This window comes from Cryptomeria japonica, chromosome 1, assembly GCF_030272615.1.
Source record: "Cryptomeria japonica chromosome 1, Sugi_1.0, whole genome shotgun sequence".
Lineage (NCBI taxonomy): Eukaryota > Viridiplantae > Streptophyta > Pinopsida > Cupressales > Cupressaceae > Cryptomeria > Cryptomeria japonica.
Genome location: NC_081405.1, coordinates 441,973,913 through 441,995,022, shown reverse-complemented (window position 1 = coordinate 441,995,022; position 21,110 = coordinate 441,973,913). Strand labels below are relative to the sequence as shown.

The 21,110-nt window shown below is 38.4% G+C and overlaps 1 protein-coding gene across 1 annotated transcript in view; it reads left to right on the top strand.

The window, feature by feature from the left end:
- The window catches only part of LOC131064726 (uncharacterized), an 83,326-nt gene extending 62,680 nt beyond the window's left edge, over nucleotides 1-20,646 (top strand). Inside the window, exons 2-3 of the mRNA XM_057998989.2 lie at nucleotides 19,949-20,082; nucleotides 20,198-20,646. Of these exons, the coding sequence (XP_057854972.1) occupies nucleotides 19,949-20,082; nucleotides 20,198-20,389 (326 nt within the window). The 3' untranslated portion in view covers nucleotides 20,390-20,646. The remainder of the gene's footprint in view (nucleotides 1-19,948; nucleotides 20,083-20,197) is intronic.
- Nucleotides 20,647-21,110: the final 464 nt, after the last annotated feature.

The window sequence follows — 21,110 nt, the reverse complement described above, 5'->3', positions numbered from 1 at the left end:
CAAGGTATCTTATCCTCTCTTGAACAAAGTCTCTCAAATGCTATGCTTTGCGATCAAATGAGACAACTCCAAGGTTCCTACTGTCGGGTCTCGATGTGTGGATAAGCACAGTTGGTCGTTGTGATCGCTGGTATCACAAGGGGACTTACGTTGTACATGAATGCTTGAATAATACTGGAACTTGATCATTTGATATTGCAATCTTGTGATGCTTTCTTTCCTAAACTAACTTGAATTGAAAAAAAAGGACAAAAGGGAAAGGGTTGAGGACCTCTATTCTAAAGTCTAGAATGCAAAAAAGGGTGAATTATTTGATTGAATCCTACTGGGCGAGGTCTCACCATCAAATTGAACAATCTGACATAAGCTTAGTGCAATCATCTAAGGTATAATTCAAAGATGTTCAAATCATTACCATCAAACATTGATTACCATCCAAGTTAATGCATAAACAATGGGCATATAACAATTGAAGTTAAGCTCATATAATTCCAGTTGACCACGCAAGGCACACTTACAATCAGCAAGAGGCTAGTGGTATGGACTAAATGGACTCCACACAAATAGATTCAACAAATTCCTCCATTCAATCTAATCAACATGAAAGCAAATGAGAAGTAGAAACCATGTGACTTGTTGAAATAACACATTTCACCATATCTTCAATGAAAAGAGTATCTCCATTTACAAGTCTTAGCAACAATTTCTCCTTCTATTCTAATCTAACTTCTAACTACTATTAACCTCCTATTTGCTATTAACTATTAATCTCTACAAATGAGAAGCTTCAGCCTTATATAGAGAGCTCATTACAATGAGTGGTCAGGATTGATTTCAGATCGATGGCCAAGATTACAAGATGAAAACCCTAATTAGGGTTTGTTAGAACAAACTATTCTTAGCAAATGAAATAATTACAATATCTGGACACAGGTCTTCTTAAGAATGTTTGACCAATAGATAGTGGGGGTAGGTACATTGGAGTTTGTGTCCCCATAAGATGAGTTAGGTGCATTGCATCTAGACATGCTGATGTGGGACTTTTTGATTGATGGAATGTTGACTAGGATGCCACCTCAACTTGCACTCGTGGATTGGATGAATGAGTATTGATGTCCTGGGTAATATCTTTTGATACTTAACATCTCAAGCCTCAGCAGTTATGATGATGAAGGCGTGTTTCCAAATTACATCATGTTGTTCAAGCTGATCTTCTAACTTTGATTAACTCTTTTGAAACTATCCTCTTGAATGTCTCGATGCTGAAAGCCACGAAGGTGCAAGGTGTATATGTTGACTTCCTCTTAGTCTTGAATCTTGATATTGCTTTGGAATGATCCCTTGATGTCACAACCGCTTCTTCACTCCTTTGGAATTCTTTCTTTGTGATCCCCTTCATGCTGTTGATTCTTTCTTCCACATCCTTGGATGTGTGGATCATGTTTTTGTATAAGTGAGTCCTTCTTGTGTGGTCACCTTCCTTGATACCCTTGTACTTGCTGACGAAATCTTTCCTCTTGAAGACATCTTCCTTGTATCTTGACCTTGATGTTGAAATTTCCTCCTTGGGATACTTGTTCCGATCTTCCTCCAACCTGGTCCCTTTGATTTCCTCCTTTACCACCTGCAAAACAAACAAGTAGGTATCAACCATACATAACATATATCTAATTTCATCCATCTTTTATTCCTTATGTGTTCTGATTTTGTCTGATTTGGACAATTTTAACCTTGATTTGATGCTCCTGACCTAGGGATGCATCTGATAATGCTTATGAGCTTTGCTGATATTGGAAGTGGATGAATGAATTTGTCTCATACTTGATGAAATTCGCTCCTCTTCTGATTGAGCTTGCTGTCCCTTGATGAAAATTTGCTTCTTCTGGTGACTGGATCTTCTCCTTTGCTGACTGAATCTGCTCTTTGTTGACTGAATTCGCCCCTTACTGAAGATTAAATCTGCTGCCTTGCTGATTGAAATCGCTGCTCTGCTTTTAAATTCGCTATTTAGAGAAGGAAAATGCATTGAAATGTTGATCAAATGAGTGATTAGATTTGACTTTTATATGTGTTTGAAGGAAATGATGTGTCTTTTAGATCATAGGCCGACCCAATTTAGTCAAATAAAATTAAAATCATTTTCTCAAGGTGGCCGACTTGATTAGTTTTTTAAACATTTTCCTTTTCGACTTTTGGTGCCAAATGTGTGTGTATATTGCTGGGTGTGGTAGTTAGGCAATTCACTCCTAAGGGGAAGCAAAGGAAGTTAATTTCGCTCCTAGAAGGGAGCAAAGGAAATGAAGTTTGCTCCTAGAAGGGAGCAAAGGAAGTGAATTTTGCTCTTGAGAGGGAGCAAAGGAAGTGAAATTCACTCTTGAGAGGGAGCAAAGGAAGTCAATTTCGCCCGCCATCTAGCTTACTTCTAGCCATCCATTCATCAATTAGTCTCTTGTCACCAATTCATACCTTAAGTTTCTCATCCTTCTTGCGTGGAAATGCTTCAAATGATCTTCAAAGCATGTCTTAGAGGCCATTTCACTCTCATGAGGAGCAAAGGAAGAGAAGTTCGCTCCAATTGAGGAGCAATGGAAGTGAATAGCGTTCCTAAGAAGGAGCAAAGGAAGTGACCTCAATTTGCCACTTAGCTAGGTTTCATCAATTTGCCCTCTTTTCATCAACTTATGTCTCATCAAATTACCTTCAAGGAAGGCCTTAGAAGCAAATTTGCTCTTATGGAGGAGCAAAGGAAGTGCAATTTGCTCCTTTTGAGGAGCAATGGAAGTGCATTTCGCTCCTATTGAGGAGCAAAGGAAGTGACTTCAAATTAGGACTTCCAGTGATTCTTTATCAAAATTTCCATGAACTTGATCCTTTTAATGATCAAAGCGAGGGTGAAGGCTCTATGTTCATTCTTCTATTAGTCAAAATTCACCAAATCACCCTTAAGTATGCAAAGGAAGTCAAATTCACTCCTAGGAAGGAGCAAAGGAAGTCAATTTCGCTCCTAAGAAAGAGAAAAGGAAGTGACCTCATACTTAGTCAAATTCAAGGTTGCTGATTGAGAATTGAGTTCATCTTTTGACAAAGGCAACATATGATGACCACAGGGTGTTTTAGATGTCATAGAAGGTTTGGGAAGGAAATTTGCTTCTAAGAAAGAGCAAAGGAAGTGCACATCGCTCCTAGGAGAGAGCAAAGGAAGTGTAGTGTCCCCTTTTCCGCGCTAGTTTGTTTTGGGGGCCGTTAGCCTATTCCAGAGACCCGTAGGCTAGTCGGAAGCAGAAATTAGGGTTTCCTACCTCTGGGAGGATGTTTCTACAGTTTCGAAGGCTTACATGTTGGAATTTGTTAGTTTGGATTTTGGATTCCTTCCGGGTTTTCAAAAAGCTTCGCAATGAGGGTACATCAGAGAAACGAAAATCGCCCGAAATCGCCCAAACTCGGCGAGTCCGAGTCCGAGTCAGGCCAAACGAGTCCCAGGGGCTCGGACTCGGACTCGGTCGAGTCTGGAGAGTAAACTCGCCAGACTCGCCGAGTTGGCGATTTTGGCTCAAAATCGCCAGACTCGCCGAGTCCTGAGCCCCAGACTCGGCTACTGGCTGGGTTAATAAAATGACAAAAAAAAAACATTTTAAAAAGTTTTTTTAAAAAGTAATAAGTTTTTTTGGAAGGGCGAAATTTGACATTTTGGTCTCTCCGTCAGGATTATTTTATGGAATATAACATTTAAGTATAAGTGACATTTCCTTATATCTTTCTTCTTTCTTATACTTTAAGTTATATTCCATATATACTGTCAGGATGTTTGAGAGTGGTTTCGGGCCTCCAGGAGTTATATTGCAAAATCTAGTTTTTGGAGGATTCTTCAGTTTTCCAGACTTAGTCAAATTTCAGGATCAGGACATTCCAGACTTAGCCAAATTTCAGGGCATTTGAAGATCAGGATGACATTCCAGACTTTATCACTCACCAACTTGACCTAGCTTGGACCTTCAAGAATGATACTCACCAAGCAAGACCCAATTAGCAACAAGTGCAAAACCAGGCCCTAAGGAAGACTCTCAAAGAAACCCTAATTCAGACTTGTAATAAGTTTTTTTGGCCTCGTGGGGCGCTGCCCCTCGACCTCGCCCTGTATCGCGACAGGAAGCGCGCAAGGGGCGCTGCCCCTTGACCCCACCTTGGGGGCGCTGCCCCCAAACCCCCGTCGAAAAATATGGGGGAAACTGTGTCGATAGAAGTAGAGAAAATTTAACCTCCGAGTCTGACATTGATTGGATCGACCAGGTAGATATAGAGGTTGAGACTGTAGCCATGGCAGAGGAGGAGCGGAGAGCACGAGCACAGACAGGAGATTCAGAGGCAGATAGTGACACGGATGTTCCTAATGTTGGTGAGCATGGCATGGTGTCACGGGGAGCGGCTATGGCAGTCGAATCATCCAGGAACTACCTTAGACGCCTTCGCAGGGGGCTGGGGCCGGATGGTGCAGGCTCCTCTGAGCCATAGACTTGTAGTTGTATTTACCTTTGGTATTTGTATGAAACATTTGATGATGATCATATGATGACATGGATTTTTTATTCCATGAGTTTTGTAATATTGTATACATTTGACAATATTTATATATCTATGTTTGTTATTTTCTTCAGCTACAATTTGCGTTTATGCTTATGTGATTGATGTATACTTGTGTATGTAATCAAATGAGCCGAGTTTGATGATGTTATTGTGTCTTTAAGGTGTATTCAATAAAGGGTGCATGAAACAAGTTTTAAATCTTAAAAAATCTCTAAATTTTTTGAGTTTTTCACTTTCCCGAGTCCCGCCGAGTCTGGAGCCGAGTCTGACGCCGAGTCCCGAGTCCGAGTCCGATTTGGCCTTGCCGAGTCCGAGCCGAGTCCGAGTTTCGTTTCTTTGGGGTACATGCATAAAAAGTTACGGAGTTTGACCAACTTACTATTTTTAGTAAGTGGAGGCAGAAGCAGTTGAGTTCTTTGGGTTTTTCTGGGTTTTCTGAGAGCTCTGCGATGGTATAACATGCAAACCAATTTGAGGACCTTTTCGGGACTTACTATTTTTATTAAGTTTGGCAGCTGCTCAAAATGTGGTAAAAATCACTTTGGAAACACTTACTATTTTTAGCAGTATGCTATTCATAGTAAGTACTATTTTTGGTAGGGATTATGCAACTCAGCTCAGTGGCTATTTCTGGCAGTATTATTTTGGCAAGATCCTGTATTCACTCAAATGACTATTTTTAGCAATTCAGTTTAGAGCTTCAACTCAGTTTAGTTTTGGTGATTTCCAACACTTCAGTCTTCGGCTCAATTTGGCAATAATCAGTATTTGAGGAGAAGGTATTTTTAATATATTAATACCTTAGGCATGAGGTATTAATATTTGATTATTTTATGGATGGACGACTTAGGAGGGGAGAAAATATTAATTTTATCCTAAGTCTATTTGGGCAAAATTTGCATATGATTTCAAGGGGGTCGTCATAGTGTTAATAATTAAATTATAGCTCAAGGCAAATGGGGTGATTTTCTAAGTATATTGCCTTAGTAATATTTTTTATTTGGAAGTCATAGTTGGGCGCCCACTTTACACTTTATTTTATGACACTTATATTTATTAAAAAGGGCGATTTTGGGTGAATGTGAGTTGGGCGAACTTGTGCAAGGAAATGAAATGAAATGCAACGTCAAATGTGGATGAAATGGAATGACATTTGGTTTGGGCGCATTTGGAGAGCATTTGAATTTGAATTTGGCTGGCAAAAAGTTATAAAGGCCTTGGGCTCTCATTTGGTATGTATGAAAATTTGTATAACGAAGTGTTGCCGGAATGCTGCTAGATTTGAGCTTTGAAGTTGCGAGCTTCCTAGCCTATGCCAGTTTCGTGCTTGAGATATAGCACCTAGCTGCGGAGAGACTATTTCTCACTTAGAGGAATAGATAGAGTTTATTGGGAATGGATGATTCAGTTGGTTTTGTATTTTTGGTGTGAGTTGTTTGTTTTCTTGGTTGCTGGTTGGCGTCATGGCTGAAGCGGATTTCCACTCATAGTTTCCTGTGTGGGCTTTTGTTGATTCTAGGTATTGGCTCTAAAGATTTCTATGCTCCTAGCGATGAGATTTGTAAGTTTATAGCTCCTATTATTGAGTTTCCAAATTTTAATTGCAAATCGAACTTTTCAGTTGACGTTTTTGTTAGGGAGTGCATTGGGATGTGTGCCGAGTGTTTGGGGTTATATTGCTGCTGTTTTCCTATTGGTTCTTAGTCGCTCTATGCTATTTATCAGTTTGGGTGTGTTGTTGGGTGATTTGAGTGGGTTTTGAAGAGTTAGGAGCATTTTGGTGTGTTTGGGTGTTCCTGGTTATGCATTTCCATCTTGCTGTCATAAATATCAGATTTTCGAAAGTTGGTCTTTGGGTGTGCTTTTGAGAGTGTGAGTAGATTGGGTGGTTAGGTGATGATTGTAGGTGTTGTTGCAGTTGTCAGCTCATAATCAACACTTGATTATCAAATTTCATATTTATTGTAATGCTGGTTAGTAGTACTAACAGCAACATTTTGGCTTTCTGCTGTCCCACTGCATAAGTGGAAGAGGCTGGCTTAGCCGCCTATCTTAGATTAGTAATATTTCTTATATTCATAAATCTTTGTAATGAATTTGTAAAATTGGTTAGTAGTACTATAACAGCTATCTTTCAGATTTCTTATTTGGTTCTCATTGCATAAGTGGAAGAGGCTGGCTTGGCCGCCTATCTTGAGTTTGTAATACTGTCCTCCTACTGAATAAGCGGTGGAGTTGATATTAATTTCCATTTCTAGTTCTCCCGTTGCACAAGCGGTTGACGATTGCATTCTTCAATTCTTTGGCTTGTCCTTGGCTAGTTTACCGCCAGGTGATTGCATTGTTTTCAATATCCTGTTGTATAAGCGGAAGGGGATGGCTTGCCACCCGAAGATTGTAATCATTTTCAGTTATTGGCATCTAACGATCCCCTCAACACTGTATGCTCTCACCCTCCCAGATTTGGCTGTTGGTGATCAGACAGTGGAGGGTTACTTTCAGCAGCATTTGGTTTTCATTTCCTAGCCATAACAAGTGTTGTGTTGAATGTAATTGTGGAAAAAATTTGGGAAAAAATTAAGGGGGATATTATAGTGGTATTAGAGCTAGTTTTCCTGCCAGCCTGTGAATTCAGAGTGATTAGAGTTCTCCATGAGTGACATAGACATCAGTTACTGCAACAGAGAACAAAGAAGACAACAGTATCAGATTCCTGCAGTTCCAATTGAAGAGACCTTTTTAGAGGTTTTGAGAAATAAAGACAAAGTAGTTGATTTAGCTGATTCTATGGCCGAGAGAATTGCAGAACAAAATGAGGCTCTTGATGCTAGAATGGAAAGAAAGTTTGAAACCATGATGGACATGATGTCCCAGTTGTTGGCCAAACTTAACCAGAATTATGGTGGGACTCCTAATCAGACCACTAATGGACCTGAAGCTCGCACTTATAATAACCTTGGAGGAAATGGAAACGAGAGTAACCATAGGAGCAACAATGAAGGAACACCTAGAGGGTCAGTTTCAAGACCTTTGCAACCCGTCTTCATACCCAAGGAAGTGCCTCAAGTTGAAATTGAGATACCAACAATGGATGAAATAAGGAATAGTTACATGGAGTATGCTTCTCTCCCTGCAGAGATCCGGAATATCCTCACCTTTGACCAGTTTATGAACCAAAAGAAGAAGATAGGTGGAAGAGATGATAACCATCCTTGTGCTCCACGAGATTATCAGCAAGCCCTTGGAAAGGTTACTCTAGCCCACTTTGACGGGAGTGATAAGTGTTCAGCTAGATCGTGGGTTCAAAAGTTGGACAATTATTTGTCCTTGAGACGAATGCCGGAAGAAGATGAAACAGTAATTGAGGTTGAGCACGATGAATCTCTTAATGTTTCTTATGGAGCTAGTGATAGTGTTGAATGCACTCATGTGCTTCTAGAGGAAGAGCAGATGAAAATTGAAGATATTAAACAAGAGGAAAAGGTTAACAGATTGTTGGATGGAGATTCATGTCATGAGTCTGAAAATATTGCAGAATATGATGAAGTTCCTAATGACCAAGAGGCTGTCCTATTTTGTGAGTTTAAAATATACCAAGATGATGACATTCAAGGGGCAAATTTAGAGGACCAATCAAAAATTGCCTTTCAGAATAATGGTGTTGAGACTCATAGTTTGAAAAATGAGCTTGACCAAATTTTGAAAGTCTTCGACTTGGAGTAGTGTCCTAAATTGGAATTTTCAGATTTAGGACAGCAAGATAGTTGGTCTCAATTGGAAAAAGGAAATACTTTTCAGATTGTTGATAACCCATTGTTTGAGATGGGTATAGTGAAAACATATGACAATCCACTTTTTGAGTGGGAAGATGGAACATTACTTGGTTCTAGCATTGCACTTGGTGAAAATAACAATGTGTGGAAACCAAAAGAAGATTCAAGATCTAAGTTGGCTGATACTTGGAGCTATGGTGAGCACTTCTTAAGTGACCAAAGTAATCAGCCTTTTAGTATTTGGGATCCAGTTGTGAAGGCAGGTAAGGACGATGAGGAGACCGTGTGGGATGAATTTCCCTTTGATCTGGATGATGAATTGGAACTTGATGAGGATTCTATATCAGCAAACAATGGTGACGTTACACTTGATCTTGGGGCTTCTTTCTCGTTTGATCAAAGTGACAATGAGGTGGAAGTAGATTTAAAAGTCTATAAGGCTCCTGATATTGAAGGGTTTGATGGTGTTCTTGAACATAAATCAGATTTATTAGTGCACAGTGTTGATCATCATCTTGGTGTTGAGCAATGTCATCACGTGGATGATGTGGGGTGTGAGATTAGGGACAACCAAGGAGTCGTTGAAGACAAGAATGGAAATTTTGGTTGTAATCAAAGGCTCGACGAATTAGTGAAGTCTAATCCTATTTATGATATTGAGAATTTTCAGCTAGTTGGTGGAGTTAGAAAAGAGTCTTGGAGCAGCAATTGCAAGAAACAAAGTTCTTATTTTTTCTTGCAACCCATCAGCAGTACACCATCTTTGTATTCTTATGAGTGTGATGGCTTCCAGGTTCTTGATAACCCTTTCTTTGAAGTGGGTATTGAGAAAAGTTGTGATAACCCTCTCTTCGTGATAGATGATTTCAATATCTTTGACATCCAGGTGTTGTCAAAACACAGTTTAGTTGCCGTACAAGGTTTCATTGTAGCAGCAAGGGGTGAAGATTTCAGACTTGTTACTCATGGAGTAGGGGAGAAAGAAGGACTAGGACGTGGTGATTGCATGCTTGATAACCTATTCCTTGGGTTGAATGATAATAAGGTTCATACTAGTCCATTTGGGAGTTGGATTTGAGGATAACATTTGTTCCATACTCCAATGTTGTTGAAGCTTTCACGTTTAGGCTTCAAGGGTTTGCTAGAGGAGACATCAATTTCTTAAGTATGCTCTTGGTCCTTACTAGCACTTGGGGATGTATGGAGTTCTCTTTTCAGTATGTTGAAGATCACTATCGGTTGTGTATCCAGGCTCGAGATCGTCAACATGGTCTGATGGAGCTTATTACATGTGGAAAGAAGGATCTTTGGAGGGATAAGGAACAAATTCAGACTTGATGGTGTTGTTCCCTTCTTTACCAGCCATTTGATGGTTCCTTTTGCTCATCAACTAGTGGATTGGGAAGATATTTTGAGCAAAGGATGGTTCCATGCGGAGTTGGAGTCACTAGAGAGGATATTTCCAGCCTTGGACGTGAGCAGACGTGTTGTTTTGGATGACTATTTCCTGTGTTGCAGCAGCTGTTCATCTTCTTGGATGCTGATTTTCCTAAAATCAGATCTCATGTAAATCATTTCAGACTCGGTGGGCTGCTGGTGTACTCTTTTTTAGACTTCACAGTCTTCTGGCAGGAGGGGTATATGGTCTTAGATGAGAGGTATGGCAATGTTCTTTTCCAATATCCTGTGACCCTCTCCTTGATGATACTCTTCCTCCCTATTGAGGGTGTTGCGATTCCTACAAACACTTGGGTCACAAGAAAATTCAGTTAGCCACATCTTAACTGTATTGTTGAATTCATAATATACTACTAACTAAATAACTTCATCAATCTTTCTCTTTTTGATAAGAATTTTATTCATAGAAGAATAAAAAACAATGTCATTGATTAGCTAGAACAAAGCATATTAAGCTTTTTCCAAAACTGAGAAAGAGGGATGTAACATATTCCCCCCCTTGTGTATCATTGTCCTCGATGATTATTTAACATAAATCAAAATTCCAAACATATAAGCAACTTCATTATTTCTCTTTGCGATAGTTCAATGGTTTTTAAATAGATGAGGAAACTTCTGAAGGATTTCATCATAATCCTCCCAAGTAGCATTTTCTTCTATATACTGCTCCTGCTAGACCTTGCATTGCATAACCTTGCGGTTATGTAGGTGCAGCTTACATACCTTGAGTAGTGGTTCGATCATGACCATCCCTGGATCTTGCAGCTACAAGGAATTCTAGTGAATCATATGCTCAAATCTATCACATACTTCTTAAGATATGAAACATGAAAAACATTATGCAATAGGGCGACAGCTAGTGGTAGAGCAAGTTTGTAAGCTACTGGGTTAATGACCCCTGAGACTTCAAAGGGTCCCATGTATCTTGAGGCTAATATGGAGGCCTTCCCAAACTTGATGGAACTTTTTTGAGGTTTTACTATGAGGAGAACCTTCTCTCCTACTATAAATTGTCTGGGAGTTCGTTTTGCGTCGATGTGATTCTTATGTTGTTCGTTAGCTTTTGCTAACCTTTGCTTGATCAACTTCACCCAATTTTCCATTTCCTTGAGCATTTTAGGACCGAGGGTTATTTTCTCCTATAGCCTATCCCAACTGATGGGAGTTCTACATTTCCTTCCATATAATGTTTCAAAGGGTGCCATTTTATGGTGGATTGATACGAGTTGTTGTAAGCAAATTCTACTAGAGGAAGGTATTCCTCCCATTTATATTGCTGATCCATGCAATACATCCTTAAGAGGTCTTCCAAAACATGATTCACTCTCTCTGTTTGACTGTTTGTCTTTGGATGGTAAGATGAATTGATGTTTAACTGTGTTCCCAATGTTTGCCCAAATTTGGACATCATTCTAGCATCCTTGTTTGAGATAATTTTCTTGGGTATTCCATGCAATCAAAAGATCTCTTGAACAAATTTCTGAGCAACTATATGTGCTCCATCAGTTAGATTCCCTGGTATGAAATGTGCTACCTTGGTAAGCCTGTCAATTATCACTAGAATGACATTATGTCTATTTCTTGTCATGGGTAGACCCTGCATGAAATCCATATTGATAATTTGCCACTTCCAATCTGGTATGGCGTGGGATTGCCGTAGGCTTGCTGGATGTTGATGTTTTGTTTTCACTTTCTGGCACTCGAAACAACCTACCACAAATCTCGCGGCGTGCTCCTTCATACCTTTCCAGAAGTATAAGGGTTTAGCATTTGCTAACATCTTCGTCACACCAAGATGTCTTGGGTATGCTGCCGAATGTATCTCTTTCCATAGTAGCTTCCTTGACTCTAGGAGGTTGGGTATGTACATTCTCCCTTGGTACCTCAATAGGCCATCCGCCTCAATGTTGTACCCATCATATCGGGGGTCTTGGAAATTGCTTTATAAATCCCCTCGTACTTGATTGTAGTATTCATCGCCTTCCAGGTTTTGCAGTACTCAAGTTCTAAGATTTGTGTTCACGGTTGCCATAGCCAACAAATGTCTTCGACGACTTAATGCATCTACTACCCTATTCTCCTTCCCCTTGATATAGCTGATTTCAAAATCAGAATCAAAGATTAACCCTAGCCATCTTCTCTGTTGAGCATTCAAATTAGGTTGGGTAAATATGTACTTCAACCCTTGGTGGTCGGATTGAAGTTCGAATGGCTTTCCCATAAGATATTGCCGCCACATTTGTAGAGTGTGCACAATAGCTGCTAACTTCAAATCGTGCAGTGCATAATTCTGCTCATAATTCTTTAACTTAATAGACTCTTAGGCGATTACCTGATCATTTTGCATGAGGACTCCTAAATCCTTGCCTGATGCATTTGTGACTACCACAAATTGACATTCTAGGTCTTTTATCTTCAAAATAGGTGTAGTAGTCAGCTTCTCCTTTAAATATTCAAACGCCTTCTAACACTTATCTGTCCACTCAAATCTCTTTCCCTTTCACTGGAGGGTGGTGATGGGATGTGCTATCCTGGAAAAATTCCTCACAAACTTTCTGTAATACTCGGCTAAACTTATGAAACTCCTTCCTTGTACGTTTCTTGGTACTGGCCATTCCACTATAGCTTTTATTTTTGTTGAGTCCACTGCTCTTCCTTCTGCAAAAATTATGTGTTCTAAGTACTGTACCTCTTTTTGGAAAAAGGTGCATTTGGATAGCTTTCCATATAGTTTATGTTCACGTAAATGTTGAAGGACTATTCGCATGTGTTGAAGGTGTTCTTCCTCATCCCTTGAGTAAATCAAAATGTCGTCAAAAATTATAACACAATTTTGTCCAAACAATCTTTAAACACACTATTCATTAAATTCATGAACGCTACTGGTGCATTGGTTAGTCTAAAGGGTAAACCTTAATACTCTGAACTCATAGTGTCCATATCTTGTTCTAAATGTCGTCTTATGATATCTTTTTCCTTTAGCCACAACTGATGATAGCTTGACCATAAGTCAATCTTGGAGAACACTGCGACCCCTCTCATTTGATCAAATAAATCATCAATTCTAGATAGAGGGTACTTATTCTTGATGGTGAGCTTATTGAGCATCCGATAGTCTATACAGACGTAGTGCCCCATCCTTTACAAATATCACGAGGGCTCCCCATGGTGACACACTAGGTCGTATTAACCCCTTCTCAATGTGTTTGTGTAATTGTGCCTTCAACTCCATCAGCTCCAGTGTTGTCATTTGGCAAGGGACCTTGGATACTGGATCGACTTCTAGCACTAAGTCTATAGAAAAGTCAAACACCCTCTTAGGAGGTAATCCTGGCAACTCCTTTGGAAATACATCTTGATAATCCTGCAGATAAGGGTATCTTTTTGCAAAGGTCTCCTCTTTCTTGTCATTTTTTGACAACCCTTCACTACTATGACTGCTTGCATCATACATCATCATATCGTTGTGGTATACAGTCTCCCTAAGATCCTGAACCTATTCCATCTTAACAACAAACATGTGATAACCTTTTCTTTTACATTGCTTCATTTGCATGGCGGAAATTTTCCATCATTCGATTCCATGCTGAATTTCTTGAAAACATATCCTATTACCCAAGTCATCAAAGCATTCTACCTTTTTGGAAAAACAGTCCACTTCAGCCTTGTGCTCCCTTGGCCAATTCATTCCTAATATTACATTTTAGGATCCCAAGGGAGCCACATAAAGGTTTACTTTGGTTTCGAACCCTGGTAGATCAACCCTAGCTTCGAACAGACATTGCTCTACCTGAGCTCTTGTTTGTTTGGCATACTCTACAGTCCATGTACTAGCCATATAATTAGTTCTTTTAGGAAATCTATTTAATAGTCTAAGCGAAATAAAGCATTTTGTAGCGCCTATGTCTATCTACACTGTTATGGAGTTACTGTATAGCTTATCGGTTACTTCAATTGGTGTAACTTGGTACTCTGGTTGTTTGCCGTCTACCATTGCATGGATCCTTTGCTGAAATGTTGTATGTTGGGGCGGTATCGGGTTTCGTTGCTGCTAGCCACCCTAGCCTTTTGTAGGACACTAGTTGGCATTGTGGTCTCCTCCACCGGTGAAACATCCACCATGTGGTCCTCGCCTTTTGGAAACTTTGTCAGGTTTGTACAACTTTGAAGCAAATCTTCAGGTTTGTTTCTTGACAATTTCCAAGACTCCCGATAGGATGAGTACAACATTTTATGGTCAGGTTTGTTTCCCTTATAATTCTTCTTAAAATTTGAAGAGAACTGATCCCATTTGAATCTTACGGTTCTTATCCCGATAGGAGTCATCCCTTTTTACCTTTTGCTCCTGCCTTATCGCCTTTTCATATGCCTCATCCATGGTTTTGGGCGCAAGCACATCTATTCCCCCTCCCATCCTGTGGTTGAGCCCCATAACAAACTTCTTAACATGGTAGTTCTCCTCTTGATGTTTAAGAGGCATGTACTTGATTAACCTGGTAAAATTTTCTTAGTATTCATTAATTGACATCTCTCCTCGCTTAAGGTCTTGAAAATCTTGTTGTTTTTTATCGTAAAACATTTGTGGGAGCCATCTTTGTTTGATAACTTCCACAAACTGCTTCCACGAAATTTCTGTTATCTTTAGTCCCATCTCCACCTTCTTGCTTTCCCCATGTGGCAGCCTCTCTCGACAGTTGATAAGCCCCCAAGGCGCTTTGGAATTGTGGGAGTAATTCCGAATTTCGAAATACTTCTCCATCTCCATGAGCCATGCCTTAGTGATGTCCCTTGACGCAGATCCTTCAACTTTGGTGGTTTGATCTTCTTAATGTCATTGGAAAGATCATCTGCTAACTGATTTTTCTAATTATTGAAATCTAAGGACTCTGATTGTCTTTCCTCATGTTGTCGGGTTGTCCTAGATTGCTCTTGCCTATTATAATTAACCCTTGATTGGGTTTCAAATTCATCATCCTTAGATTATCGTTGACTCTCGAACTTCCTTTCAAGGTTTTCTAACCTTCACTGGGTTTTATTCATGGCCTCCAAAATTTGCCTCATCATGGCCATGGGTTCGTGAGTGTCCTCAGAACTTCCTATATTATTCTTGGAATTGTCCATGTTCTAAGTGTTCACTTGATTAAAGAGAATTAATTTTGCTTATTAGATTCATATCAATTTTCACCTATTCATTACAAGAGTATAAGTTTTTATAACAAAATACACAATCCAAAAATTTAACTTTATTACTCAATCCAAAGTTAATTACATTCAAATTAGTTACAATTTTTTTTGACTCTCATTTAGGAGTCGCTATCACTTCCTATGATAGGTTCTTCTTGATCACTTAACTCTGAGAAAGGAACAAGTCTATAACCAGGGGTAGGTACATGATGTTTCACAGGTTCAACAAAGGTTATATTCTTCCCAAGTGGTTTCTCAAGCACAAGTAAAATTTCAATTCTGAATTCCTTCATAATAGATGCCTTGACTGTCGCCTTGCTGCCAACCGTCCATTTACATCTTCCTCTTTGAAGCCGCTCAAGAGCCTCAACCATGGTTTTCATGTCAAAGGGAAAAGAACAACAGGTAGAGTCATGCTTTAACCAAATTTACCAGAGTTGGGTACACACAGGGTGTCAGGCTTTCTTCTTGGGTGTTCGTCAGATCCACACCCTGTGAAACACAACAGCTAGGTTCAGTTTCTTATCTATGTTTCAGGTAGCGAGCTTGAGGTTTTAGTGTCAAACCTGGTAGCTTTGATACCATATGTAATAGCCAAAAATTCTAAAATGGAAAATTTCATTAACTTTTAACTATTCTACTGAGAAAGAATTGCTTTTTAATCAAGTTCAATTGAAATTGAAACAGTTACTAACTTCAACTATCAACTAACTAACCATTTAAGCGGAAAGGAAATTAACTAACAACTAATCAACTTTTGATTTCCAAAGAAATGAAAAAGAAGGGTTACAAATTTATAGAATAACGAACTTCCCAAAGAAACAATACAACTGGGAGAGGGAGAGCATCATCAAGGGATTTTCAGCCCAACCACAGACTTAAGTCCGCCGTTCCACTTCCTACTAGAAGGGCCTGACCCTTCACAAGGGTAGCAGACAGAGGATAGAACAATTGCCATTAAGCCTTTGAGCTTGGTGTTTAGAATCTGCATTGACTAACCAGTCATACACTATAGGTACCCCCTAACTTGCATGGCACTCTGGCTAGTGGTGTATCCGACTCTTGTGAATTGACAGACACATGCTGACTGCAGCGCCACCTTGGCCAAGGTTTCATAATAAGCACGTAGGTGTGCGATCAGTGTCCACCACCCTTACTTGGCATAATGAAAGGAAGAGTTGCATACTTGCAACATACCTTTAGGTCTAATTGACCATTGGTAATCATTGGCAACTATACATCAAGGTGGATAGTGGTATAATCCTACCTTAGGAATCAAGACCTTAACTTAGCACATGATGCTGGGTTTTACCACACCATAAGACCCGGTTTAGACAAAATCACAACGAGCTTAACACAAAGACAGAGTCACAGAAATACAAAACAGAGCTATTCAACATTATATTACAAACTCTCTTACTTCCCTTACTAAGGTACAAACATGTTTAACTAGCTGCACATGATTTCCTTATTTCCAAAAGAGTAGTTTGAATCAGAATAGATCGAACATTCGTTTACAAGTCTAGTAACATTCTCAGTATAAATAGAACTTCACATACTTCGTATTACGAAGGTATTGGACATTTGGGTCTCCCAATAGCGATACCATATGGTGGGTACGCTGCCTAAGGTCCCCGGTGAACACATCAATACATTCCTGTTCTCGACATTTCAATATGCATGCAATGGAAGAAGCAGAACAATAAGCTTTGCGGACTCTTTTCAAACTTAATTGTTTAATGCATGAATCATTTAACTTTAACATATTATGAATCAACTCTTGATTCTTTCAAGCAACAAATAAACTAGCTTCAAAAATACATTCATAACAGAGATAGAATAGGAATATCTCTTGCCTGAGAATTTGATGGAACAAACTGAAATGCCAGCCGAATTCAATGAGAATTGGCTTGAATAGTGAACAAAGATACTAACAATGCTCCCAAGCTTCAGGAAAAACACAATAGCGACTTGATATTGTCGTCCTTTAGCACTTCCTTCCCAAAACAAGATTGGCTTAACAGAAAAATCAAAGATTATAGAGCACTATCGAAGCATCATCATTGATGTCTTTCCACACCACAGAAACAACCACCCCCTCATTATGGCCCGAGTCTACCATATGTACCATCATAGTGGCTAACACCCAAACAAGCTTGGTAAGGAAACACCGACGCCGAGATAGCCAGGGAAGTAACGTCCCTTTTGTTACACAAGAAGGCTTACGCCACAAAGGTGGTGGCCTCCTCGACATGCTTGTTGGTGATCACCAAAATGAAAACCGCTACCAATGCGATACTGCATATAACATAAACATACCAAATGAAAAGATGGATATATTCATATTCATACACGTACGACCATCTCATACGTGTGTGGATATGAATATGTTCCTCAATAATAAATCAAAACAATATTAAAGCACTTAGAGAGACAAAATAAACAACAACACTTAACATCAAGAAATTGATTCAAACCAAAGATACCAAACCACTCAATGGTGCTAGGGTTACAAGGTGACTCTAGGTCAACACCAACAAGAAAAGTGGAACAGACCTTACTCAACCAAGGCCGTGACACTCAAGGAATACGCCCCAATTTATGGACTTAGGACTTGATGGCAATGTTCTTTTCCAATATCTGTGACCCTCTCCTTGATGATACTCTCCCTTCCTCTTGAGGGTGTTGCGATTCCTGCAAACACTTGGTCACAAGAAAATTCAGTTAGCCACATCTTAACCGTATTGTTGAATTCATAACATAGTGCTAACTAATAACTTCATCAATCATTCTCTTTTTGATAAGAATTTCATTCATAGAAGAATAAAAAGCAATGTCATTGATTAGCTAGAACAAAGCATGTTAAGCATTTTCCAAGACCATGAAAGAGGGATGTAACAATCCTCTAGTGCCCCTGACCCAATAGTCACAAATCCCTCAGGTTCTGGTGAAACTTTCCCATCAGATAGAGAGGCTCTGCTCATAGAGATCAAAGAGTTGAAAGAGCAAGTGCATGAGATGAAAGAGAATAAAATCCAGATAGTAAGCAAAATGGTTTCAGACTTGTTTAACCACAGGTTAACTAGGATAAATGGCAGAGTGGATGAAGAATACAAAGCTTATGCAGATCTTAATTTTGCATGGGTGTTAGTCTAGATTAAATATTTTTTATGGTCCAAAACTTAGATATGAGTGTGGTGGTCACGAGATATATCAAACATATGAAGGGTAGAAATAAATGAGGATATAACAATATAGCTATAAAAAATTTAGGTAATCTGTCTGATAAAAATGGAAGATATTTGCATTGGGAAGGGGCACTAAAGGATTTTTAAAAATAGAATAGTAAGAGGTAGAAATGAAAAAAGGGATATTATTTATTACCCTATGAATAAATGTGATATGAAATAGGTTTATTTAGTAAAACTGTAAAATTTATGTGGAAAAAGTGCAACGAGAAGCAGCAAATAACATTATAATGGATGGTTTGATGTAATATCCCAAACTCGGATACTGCTTCAAATCTGATATGGGTTTTCATTTTTGCTCATATTTTGTTCATCATAATATAATATTGTGACATGCAAACATGCAGATTGAACATGCAAGATCAACAATACAGATTTTCAAGGAAATCAATCAATGTAATACAGAGAATCTAAATAAGCCAATGGTATTCTTTGATATAGAAAAGTATTACTGTTTACAAACGCATGCTGCTGTTACAAATCAAAAGATGCCTAATGCCATCAAGTAACACATACTCGGAATGCCTCCATACATAAAATAACAAACCTTCTGAAAATCTGCAAGATAGATCATTGAATCTCCATGAAAACTGATTAATGATGTGCAACTGTGAATCCTGGGATGAATTCACCAAGTGGGCTGATCTGGGTTTCTATCCCTGCAAGCTAAAGCTCTCAAGCTCTCAAGGAAAAGTTTCTTTGAAAATAACCACTCAAGAATGAATCCTCATTGCACTTTTTCCTCCTTTTATAATACTTTTCCTTTTTGAAAGTAATACTTTATTTTATTTCCCTCTTAATTTACTTTTCCCCTCAAAAGTGACTTTACTTTATAATTTGTCACTGACATTATTATAAAGTCACTTTATAGAATAAAGTATGTCCAGCTACTGATTAATTAAATTTAAATAATCCCATAGGACTTGGGACTATTTAACATTTAATTAATTAATTATCACTCGAAGAAAATGGGACATTACATTTGATGCTTAGTGAAAGAATGAAAATAACATTAAGATGCAAAACAGAAATAGAACTGTAAGATTGGTAATGACAAATAAAATTTAAAGAACACGGTGTGTTAATCAAGAACAAAACAATAAGGGGGAAAAATGAAAGCTTGATGTCTATCAATGAGCAACAATCATTCAATCTCTCAGATCGCCATACATGACTTTGTATAATTTAATAAGACAGTTCTAGCATGTTGCTCTCTAGTCTTTTGAGTTCTCTGTCTCAGCTATCTGAATGTTGTAGTTTTTGTACTTTATCATTTCCTAATTGTTTTACTTTTCATACAACACTCTAAATTCTGGTTTATTGTGTTGCCCCATGTGTCTCCCTAGGATCTGAATGAGTACGTGTTAATATTCCATGAGTTCATTTTTTAGTGATAGAAATACAAAAGCAGATGTACATGATAAAAAATGAAAAAATTCAACTGCATGTCTTATGAAATATAATTCTTATTATGGTTGTCTTTGCTATTGATTAATTGATTGTTGCATTCTTTATTTGGTTATTTCTGATGTGCCCCCTCATCTTTATCTTTTACTAGGCATTTAACCTTAATTGAATCAGCATCACCTCATGCCGTTCATGTGGAGTTGAGTTTAACTTGTAACTTGTAAATAGTGTATTTTTCATGATAGTTTTAATATATTCATTAAACTTCTAATAGTTGCACTTTGGATAACACTATAGGGGCATGTGGGACATGTCCCAGTTCAACAGTCACAATGAATCTGGGAATTGAAAGAGTTTTGAAGGAGAAATTTGGAGATGCACTGAAAGAAATTCGTCAAGTTGATCAGCAAGACATGAGTGCAACAGTAGTGGTACAAACATTAAATCATTGCACATTTGTTCAAAAATACATTACTTGAGAAGATATGTAAATTTAGTTTCTAGCCAAGATGTTCTAATAATTCGTTAATTTTGCCCATGTTGCAGTCTGTTAATTCTCATTTGGACATGCTGAGGCCAGCAATAAATAATTATGGTGGCTCAGTAGAAGTGATATCCGTTGGGAATGGCGAATGTCATGTAAAATATAGTGGTCCAGGTCCAATTGGTATGGGTGTTCAAGCTGCCATCAAAGATAAGTTTCCTGATATAACGAATGTTGTTTTAATAAATCCTTGATATTTTGTTCCAATATGGTGGTGTACAAGTATAGATCTTCAACAAGATGGTTTATCAAAGAAGCGTGGTGATTATCCATGGATGGCTAATAATCCAGAAAAAAAACAAAAACATTTCAGATGTTAAGGTGTGCAACTGCTTTCTGGCATTTGACACCATAGAGTTGCCATTGGTGACATGCGTGTATTTGTAAAGAACAATTTTACTTCAAAGATTATCCTTTTAAATTGTTACTAATGGTTTTTTATTTATATTGATATGAGCTGTCAGAAATACTGTCATTAAAATGAGATCCTTTTTACAGTCTTTAAAGAGATGGTACAAAGAACTTTAGGTTCAGGATTGTATTACCATTTTTGTGAAGTCTGGGATCCCACATTATATTTTAAGATGAATAACATGGAAACATTCAATGCAAGCTTGCGAAAGAAATTTAAAGTCATTGCCATCTAATCTACTGCAAGTTTCCATAACGTTATGTAGCACATATACCAATGGATATCATATTATGTTAACTTTTTTTTTTTGGTGAGATCTGGGGTTTTAGAAAAGTCCTGAACATAGAAGGGCCTAAAATAGAAAGTGATGGGAATGGTATTATGGTTTGTTGCCTGGCTTAGTAAGATTAAAATTTCCATCAATTAGGCCTTATGATGTTTTCAGTTTTTGTAGTCTGGTAGTGGAAGTCATGGGTAGTTACAGTTACAGTGAAATCAAATAA